General features: G+C 41.2%; 2 protein-coding genes across 2 annotated transcripts; one reads left to right on the top strand and one right to left on the bottom strand.

Moving 5' to 3' along the window:
• Positions 1-632: 632 nt before the first annotated feature.
• On the top strand, positions 633-4,060 carry cunh6orf120 (chromosome unknown C6orf120 homolog). The gene is made up of 2 exons (XM_038304858.1): positions 633-763; positions 2,866-4,060. Exon 2 carries the CDS (start codon positions 2,897-2,899, stop codon positions 3,449-3,451), a length of 555 nt encoding a protein of 184 aa, XP_038160786.1. The 5' UTR covers positions 633-763; positions 2,866-2,896; the 3' UTR covers positions 3,452-4,060.
• Positions 4,061-6,434: 2,374 nt separating this feature from the next.
• Positions 6,435-7,259, bottom strand: mrpl21 (mitochondrial ribosomal protein L21). Its single transcript, XM_038304855.1, has one exon. It carries the CDS (start codon positions 7,222-7,224, stop codon positions 6,637-6,639), a length of 588 nt encoding a protein of 195 aa, XP_038160783.1. The 5' UTR covers positions 7,225-7,259; the 3' UTR covers positions 6,435-6,636.
• Between the last annotated feature and the right edge of the window lie 2,335 nt (positions 7,260-9,594).

The raw sequence follows: 9,594 nt of genomic DNA on the forward strand, positions 1-9,594 counted from the left end.
AAGTCATATTTCTATTCAATTAGGTTTAATTAAAATTCTATTTCTTATGAGGTCAATATACATTCATAATTTTGGAATTTTACATGTTTTTCACTTAATTTAAGTTAAAATCACCGTTTTCCATAAAATCTGAATTAGAACTCAAGAAAAACTAATACATTTAAAGTTGTTTTTTTTTTTTCGTTTTTTTTTTCAATTTGTTTTGGTAAAAAAAAAAATTATCAGATGAAAACTGGGATCCTATCTCAACACCACTGAAGTTTATTGGTTGTAAATAATTAGTAAAACAGAATCTGTAAAGAAAAAAGTGAAACGGATCCAAAGGACCCATCAGTAACCATGTCTTTTCCAGCGCACATTATTAGAATTTCTTTAAGTATTATGTCTTCAGTACATTGGCCATAACAGGGGCCAGGACATGATCTACAGGGACACTGGACCCCATTGGCCCTGTCTAGAATAAAAAAGCGATAAAGATTAGAGAGCCACTCAGTAATTCGGTGTGGAAAAAATATTTAAAAAAAGGTTTTTAATAAGTGAAGATTGGGTTTAAATTTTTATAAGTTATGAAATGTGCTTTTGACCTTCAGATGACGCCAACACCCAGTCAGTAGCATTAGAAAAACCGTCAGAGTGCGCTTCCAGCGGCGGCCGGTATGCGGCGGTAGAAGGCCGCTGTTCGGACGGAAGGAAGTGAAGAAGTGAACTTGCTGTTATGTTAGCTATGCTAACTGGAAGATGTTGGCCAGGATACGACAGCTGTGTGAGTATTAACCTGTTAAATGGTTTGATAATTCATCTGAAATGAAAAATCTGATCCTTGAAGCGTCTTATGCTTGTAAAACCTGTTTTAAACAAAATGAGAGCAACGGTGAGAGCGGCTTCGTAAGCACACTAACTGCTGTTAGCACAATGCTAACTGTTTGCTAATAGTAAAGCGATTCTTCTCACATAAGCCAAGGAAAAACTGCAGTATTATTGAGTATAAGTACTTTTAGGTATGCAGTCTTAAAGCTGCACTGCTCCGCTACTTATAGCTAACAACAAATTAGCTTAAAGTTCAAACAAAGCAAGGAAACAAGATATCTGCTTTTGTTTGATTTTAAAGGCTATTTTATTAAGCTAACCAAACTAGCAAACTGAATGTCAGCTCTGTGTTGGACTATAATTTAAAGTGAGTTTTTTTCTTTATATTTCAACGTGTGAAGTATCGTTTATTAATGGATCAAAGGTCGGAGCAGACGGACGGGAAACGGCAGGTTATTTATAACCCTGCCTTCACTGCTGGGTAACGATGAAAAGAGAGGACTTTAACCTTTTAGTCTGACCCACATACCCATAGTGGGCCCTCAAGGGCCACCCTGCAGGTATTAGTGGTTTCTCTGCTTTAGCACAACTGATTCTGATGATTGCAGTTCAGCAAAAGCTTCTTAACCAGAGATCAGTGGAAATCAGCTGTGCTAAAGCAGAGAAACCTCTATAGCAATTAAACATCAACAGTAAAGGTCCAGAGACATTTTTTATTATAATCTGTTACTTTAAACAGAATTTAACACAGAAAAAAAAAGAGGTGTTTATGCATACATTGACTTTTTAAATAAAAACAAAATTAAAAATGTTAAAATTTGTAGGGTTTTTTAAGTAGAGAACGACAGTCGTTCAGTTTGGTATATAGACAATTTCCTGATTCACATATTTTATAAAACACCTGAATCTTTTTTTCTGTCTTAATGAGAGCAGTGGGCTTTAGGCTGCCCTGGTGCTCATTTTGAGCCTGAATCCATGTTTATTTTTGATTCTTTTCATGGTGGAGAATCCTGCTTCACAGCAGCAGGTTGAGCCAAACATCCTCTAAATGTGCAGCGTCATCTTTGAGCACCATTTCACTTTTCTTTCACCAGTTCACGACAGTTCTTCCAGCAGTCCACACTTTCTCTGCTCTCTTTTTCTCATCGTCTTCTCCTTCTTTCCCATCGCCCGGCTTGCCACAGGTTTGCCTGCTGTGTCTAAAAGTAGCAGCAGCAGCAACCCAGACTGACAGCAGCTCATTGGATCATTTGAATCACGTGCAGCCTGGTTGCAGGACACTCTAGAGGGCTTTACCGTATTAACAGGAGGAGCAGGTGAAATTAGACACTGTTGTCGGACAACATGTAGAAATGTTTTAAATCAGGTTGGGTCCGGATTAGCCAGCAGGTGGGTCCGGATCTGGACCGTGGTCCGCTAATCCATGACCTCTGCTCTAAAACCTACAGGACAGCGGCCCTCAGGGACCGAGAACTCTTCGGGCATGCATGCTTTGGCCTTTTGCTTTTTTTACTGGAATCGTATGAAGAAAAAAAAATACAAATCCATCACTTTCAAATGATATCGGCTTTGCATTTGGAAAGGCTGCGATTAATCTGCAGCAGATTATATTTAAACTGATAGGACTCTAGTTTAAAGGAGAGAATACTTATTTACGATTAGGATTAAAGACCTATTTTTCTGTATTCATTGAAAGACAAACTGAATTCACTCCTAAGACTTTTCCTCTTTAAGGACCTTTGGGGGGAAAAAAAGTAAATACGTGATACTAAACTGTGACTTTTAATCTGTTAAACATTTTTATAGAGCACTGTGTGTAATTTATTTAGGAAACTGTTCAATTGGCTATTAATTTACATTTAAAAACATAAACCAGTACAGGTTTAATTGTGTAAAGTGCTGCTAAGGATGCCTCCAGATGTTGAGCAGCTGTTCTGAATGAATTCTGCTGGAATGGTCGCTAACTGTTAGCTGTGATCAGAGGAGATGAACATTCACGCCGCTGTGTTTAATTAGGCTTTATTTCCAGAGGATGATCAGCTGATTCCTGTTTTTCAGGCTGTCTGACAGACTGACCGATGCCCTCACCATGACGCTGGGCCGCACCGCACTGCTCCTCAGCCTCTTGCTGTCACAGGCCAGAGGCTTCCTGAGCTTCGGAGAGGATGACGGCATCCCAGACGAGTGGGTGCTGCTCCATGTGGTCCAGGGTCACATCGGGGCCGGAAACTACAGCTACCTGCGCCTCAACCACGACGGGAGAATCATCCTGCACATGCAGAGCCTCAAAGGCGACGCCGATCTGTACGTCTCCGATAAAACACTCCATCCCAACTTCGACACCTACAAGCTGCAGTCGGTCACGTGCGGCCACGACGTGGTGGTGGTGCCCGGAGACTTCAAACGGCCCGTGGGAATCGGAATTTACGGCCATCCGTCGTACAAGGAGAGCAAGTTTGAGATCCGAGTGTTTTATGACCAGGCGGTTCCCCAGGACCCGTTTGAGAGCGGCTCCTACTCATCAGAGGGTGGACACGCCGAAAAGAAATCTGCCCAGGCAGGAGACGACTTTCAGGAGGAGGAGTCCATCTTTTGGACCATTCTGATCGGACTTCTGAAGATAATACTTGAAATTTTGTTTTGAAGGCCACCTCACTGCTGCTACAATGCAGGGAGACGCTTTGACTCCGTCTGAAACAAATGTTCATTTCCTTTGTGTCTGTTTGAATGAAAAGTTGTAGTGATTCAGTTAAAATGCCTTTCTGATCTGAAATCAAATGTTCACACATCACCAGCTGGTTCTAGAATCCCTGTTAAACTGTGGCTTTGTGGGAGATTTTGCTGTAATGTCTGACCTCCATCTGCGACTGGAGAAAGGAGCAAAGATCAGGGTGGATCACTCATGGCTTTGGTTCCTTTAGGGTTGGTGAAATGTTTTCATCTGTCACTTTCTGGGCTGATTTCAAGAAATCTGGTTGTGGGCTGAGAACAGCACATAAGAGTCACACAAACTAAAACCTAGAATATAAGCAACTAATTTTATTTTCTCCTTTAAAAAAATGTACCTACTGAATATTAAATAAATATTGCAATAGTTTCAGGATAAAGTGCTTATTGGCCACAGGAAGAACCTCGTTTATTTGTTAAGCACTGGAAAATTGATCTAAAAATAAGTTGAAATGTCTTAAATTAAGTGTATTTACCCTTCATTTCAGTAAGTAAATGAGATAGTTTGCCAATGAAATAAGTATTTTTACTGTTAAAATAAAATGACACTGTTGCCCTGTTCCATTGGCAAAGTGTTTCTTTTATCTCCTCAATCCAGGAACAAATGCACTTCTTTTTAGAAAAAATTACTTTGATTTAGATTTTTTTTTCCAGTGTGGCGTCCAGCTTCCAGTCTGACACGTTCATCATAAACTAACCAGCTGTAGTTCGAACACATTAGAGCTTCTTTTTTTAACCATAACATCTGTTTAAAGCTAAATATTTCAGTTCAGACTAATTTCTTCTTCCAAGTGGGAAGGAAACGTCTAGAAGCCTTTTAAGCCAGCTGATTGGCAGTTAGCAGCAATAGGTGGGGGTGGGTCAGAACTCGGGATGCTCCATTAAGCTGGAGGAAAAAAGACATGCATCCTGTGGATATGAGGAACCAGCTGAATGCTGATCCACCAGCAGCAGGTAGTTTAGAGGTGAAGGCAGGAGGAGAGCAGCGGAGCCTGGAATCAGTTTATAGAGGATTTTTAACAGCAAGTGTTGGTTTAATGCCCAGAAAGCTGATTAAGCAGTATTATCAGTGTATAAACACCTCTGTAACAACATAACAGATGAACACCAGGAAAGTTAAATCTGATTAAAGGCTGGTTAATTTACCCAAGCAGGATCATCTTCTGCTGGTTGTTGGTCTTTAGGCTCCAGAGGACATTTAACTTTTGCTAAATGAAGTTTTTAATCCATTGGTTTTTTTACCTGTTGGACAAACCGCTTTTATTTCTCCTCCAGTCAAACGTGTCGCCACTGAGCAGAAAAGTTCAACAGTGCCTTAAAATGAGTCTTCAATGCTGTGGATCTTTTTCTAGAAGGCTCAGATAGCTGCTTTCAAAATAAAAGCTGTTTCACATCTTTTGTCTTTGAATGTTTTGTATAGAAATATTTTTTCAGGAATTTAGTTTTCAGTTTAATTTTCTCTTCAATAAAGGATGTTTTTCACCTTATCTGCTGTCTTAGAGTTAAAGATGTAAAATGCTTGAATTTTCTTTTTTTTATATTTGGGGGGAAAATCAACATAAAATATAATTGAATAGTTAAAAAGAAGCCAATAATATACATATAAAAAAGGTGGAGTTATGGAGCAGTGTGCTTGTTCTCTGAAAAGGTTGCCAGTACTCTGTTCAATCCCCACAGCTGCCACTCTGGGTTCCTGAGTAAAACCCTTAACCCCAGACTAGTTATGGGTCCATTAACCCTGATGCGTGGGTGCATGTGTAGAATCCATAGAGCAAAACTCTGCATCGGTGCACGTGTCATTTCCAGACAGTCATGTGACCGATACAGGAGGTGTTTCTAAATGACTGACTCACTAAATGCCATTTAAAAATCTGTCAACATGATGCATCTGCTAAAAAAAAATGTAATCTCTTGCAGTTTATCATTAAACCGATCAACAATTTTGCAGCAGCCTAAAAGGAATAGGAACGTTTCAGTTGTTTTAATGTTAATCGTTTTTATTGCTTTTCCTCTATCACTAAACTTTTCTGAATTAGATCATTTTAAATTGACTCATTTTATTTACCCTTTTTGAATTATGACCTAAAATCCTAGTCCACCAGCATCTTAATTCACATTTCCCCCTAAATTTTCACCTTATACGTTTACACTATTTATTGGCTGCATCTAAAAATAAAGATACTTTCTATTTAAACATAGATATGAAATAATACAATGTGACCTACAATCATTTAAACCATATCATTGTTCTAGGTTATGAATTCAATTCAGTTTAGTCCAATAGGCTGCCTGTAGTGCATTTAAATGTCCAGCAGGTGTCAGTATTCCGTCAGTATCAATACAGAATCAGTAGTTTGGCTTCAAGATGCCTCATTAACCATCACTATGGCCTGGTTAGGGTGTAGAGCTTGGAATCCTGAGGCTGTGAGTTTAAAACCCACTGCCACTCTGGGTCCCTGAGCAAGACCCTTAACTAGTGTTGCACCGATAACAGTATCGGGCAGGGCCCCGATCCAGCTCTAAAATGGTGGTATCGGTATCAGTGAGTACCAACCAATACCAAAACTGATACCATTTTGAGAGCCAAAAGTTTATTCAACTATTGTCACCCATTCCAGGTAGGCAATAGAAGTTCTACTGGATTCACTTGTATTAGTCTTTTTCCTCTTTCACAAAGGTAGGCAGCAGCTTGACAAAACCAAGATGGCATTTATTTATATCCAAGTAGTATGCAGTTCTTCATATATACACACATCGATTTTAAACAGATGGTATCGGGGCCAAAAGTGGCATCAGTGCAACACTACTCTTCACCCCACACTGCTCCCCGGAAGCCCCACAGTGGCAGCCCACTGCTCCCTAAGAGGATGGGTTAATTACAGAGGTACATTTCTCCAAAATGAGTTTAACAAAGTTTTTTTTATTTTAATGATCATTCAGGTTCCAGCTCCTAATCATGGTGCTGATGTTAGTTTGACCTTAGGAAGGAGCAGATTCCTGATTGCAAAGGGAAACTTTAATGGATCAGATGATCAGCAGCTGCATCATGTCAGCTGGTTCCTGGGAGGAACCCAGAGGAGCTGCAGGTTCAGAGTCAGTGGATCAGGACAGCTGGGGGTTCAGCTCGATGCTGTTGATCCTCAGCACCGTCTGCGGCTGAACGATGATCCTCTTCCGCTGGAAGCGGTGCCGTTTCCAGAACACCATGTGCACTTTGGGCCAGGATTGGGTCTTCTCGATCACCGTGGCTCTGACCCTCACCAGCTCCTTCCCCAGGAGAGGCCTGCCGACCAGCGAGAAGTCCTCCGCCCCGACCAGCAGCACCTTCTCCAGGATGATCCGCTCCCCGCAGTCCGCCTCGATGTGGTTCTCGATCAGGATCAGGTCCTCGTTGGTCACCTTCCACTGGCGGCCGGCCAGGTGAACCACAGCGAACAGCCTGCCGAAGTCCTGCTTCTGGATCCGCTGGTTGACGGCGCTCACCACGGCGGCGTGTCTGCTCCGCTCCTCCTCCGCTGAAACCACGCAGCTTTGCTCCGACCACGGAGGCCTGGAGAGGGAGGTCCGGGGCAGCAGGTGGCCGCTCACAGAGCTCTGTGTGCGGGCGGCGCAGACGGGCAGGCCGGGGAACAGCGGAGACTTACTGCTGCTTGTCCTCCACAGGGCAGCCAGGCCTCTGCTCGCCGCCATCTTGACAGGAAGTACACCTGCACTCACTGCGCATGCGCCGTCCAGCACAAACAAACCGGCTCCTTCTTGTTCTTCTTTTTTATTATGGCGGATCGCAACCAAGGTGCACAACGCCACCTACTGTACATGAGTGTGTAGCAACATTACTTTACATCAAATACTTTTTTTTTTTTTGTATTCTGTAGATAAATAAATAAAGCTTTCATTAATCTGTGAATATCCTTTATATTTCCTTCATTTCCCAATATTCCATTAACAATCCATTCTTATCCTGTCCTTCCAACCATCCTTCTTCATTTCTCCCATTCATGTTCATAAGTTTAACAGTTCATCAGTACGTGTTCTACATTTTCTTTTTCTCCACATCCTTCACATTTACCATTATTTTCCCTCCCTATTAAATATAAATTGTCATTTAAATAGGTATGATTCACTCTTAATCTGATCTTCCCTTCTGTTTCTCTCATTAATGATTCTATTTTATACTGATTATTGTACATTATATAATCTTCTTCCTTTCTTATCTTTGTTCCACTTCTTTTGCCATTTTTCCATTTCTTTACTCTTTATTTTCTGTCAGGGTCAAAAGTTACACCAATATTTTATATTTTACTGGATTTGAATCCAAAAAATAAAATCACATCGAAAAGCACAAAAACAGGGAAATAGTTTATACTTTAACATGTCCATAACTCATAAATGATATATTCTTTGTAACAATAGGCCAATGTAAATTCATAATTCAGAGATATTATATTTTAATTATTATTTTAAATGTAAATGGACAGTTTTAATCAAATCATGATTAGAACCTAAGTAAAACTGAAAAAGATAAATCTGCTAAATGACTTTTAGCTGATGGAAACTGATTCTATCATTGTTTTTTGTTTTTTACAGTTTTTTATTGTCAATACACTGTCACAAGTGCAGAGCAACAAAATTCACTCTGCATTTAACCCTTTCCCTTGGGGAGCAGTGGGCTGCCGCCATGCGGCGCCCGGGGAACAGTGTGGGGTTAAGGGTCTTTGCTCAGAGTCCCAGACTGGCAGTTTGTCGGAGTGGGGCTCCAACTCAGAACCTCAGGATTCCACACTAATCACTAGGATCCCACACACCTTATCTCAATCCGACTGAAGATATCACCTTAATTTTTAAAACATAATTAAAACGGAATTGTAAAGAAAAAAGTGAAATGCGTCCAATTGAGCTATCAGTGCATATCATCTTTAGTAATGTATTCAGTACAGGGGCCCGGATCAGTATTACGGGCCCCTGTTTGCCCCTGTCTTGAACCTCACTCTGTTACATTATTTAATTAACTTTTCGATGGATGGATGGATGTTCGTTGGATGGATGGATCCATCTGTAGTATATCTGTAATATTGTGGATGGATGGATTGATGGATGGATGGATGTTCGTTGGATGGATGGATCCATCTGTAATATATCTGTAATATTGTGGATGGATGGATGGATGGATGGATGGATGTTCGTTGGATGGATGGATCCATCTGTAGTATATCTGTAATATTGTGGATGGATGGATTGATGGATGGATGGATGTTCGTTGGATGGATGGATCCATCTGTAGTATATCTGTGATATTGTGGATGGATGGATTGATGGATGGATGGATGTTCGTTGGATGGATGGATCCATCTGTAATATATCTGTAATATTGTGGATGGATGGATGGATGGATGGATGGATGTTCGATGGATGGATGGATGGATTGATAATGGGTGGATGGATGGATGTTCAATGGATGGATGGATGGATGGATGGATGGATGGATGTTCGATGGATGGATGGATGGATGGATGGATTGATGTTCGATGGATGGATGGATGGATTGATAATGGGTGGATGGATGGATGGATGTTCGATGGATGGAGGGATGGATGGATGGAAGTTCGATGGATGGATGGATGGATGGATGGATGGATGGATGGATGTTCGATGGATGGATGGATGGATGGATGTTCGTTGGATGGATGGATTGATAATGGGTGGATGGATGGATGGATGGATGGATGGATGTTCGATGGATGGATGGATGGATGGATGGATGGATGTTCGATGGATGGATGGATGGATGGATTGATAATGGGTGGATGGATGGATGGATGTTCGATGGATGGAGGGATGGATGGATGGATGTTCGATGGATGGATGGATGGATGGATGTTCGATGGATGGATGGATGGATGTTCGTTGGATGGATGGATTGATAATGGGTGGATGGATGGATGGATGGATGGATGGATGGATGGATGTTCGATGGATGGATGGATGTTCGTTGGATGGATGGATCCATCTGTAATATATCTGTAATATTGTGGATGGATGGATGGATGGATGGATGGATGG

The sequence above is a fragment of the Cyprinodon tularosa genome, unplaced genomic scaffold (genome assembly GCF_016077235.1).
Source record: "Cyprinodon tularosa strain WSP-4 unplaced genomic scaffold, ASM1607723v1 ctg544, whole genome shotgun sequence".
Classification (NCBI taxonomy): Eukaryota; Metazoa; Chordata; class Actinopteri; order Cyprinodontiformes; family Cyprinodontidae; genus Cyprinodon; species Cyprinodon tularosa.

Excerpts from the sequence above, each read along its gene's own strand:
- cunh6orf120 (XM_038304858.1), top strand. The coding sequence starts at position 2,897 with ATGACGCTGGGCCGCACCGCACTGCTCCTCAGCCTCTTGCTGTCACAG.
- mrpl21 (XM_038304855.1), bottom strand. The coding sequence starts at position 7,224 with ATGGCGGCGAGCAGAGGCCTGGCTGCCCTGTGGAGGACAAGCAGCAGT.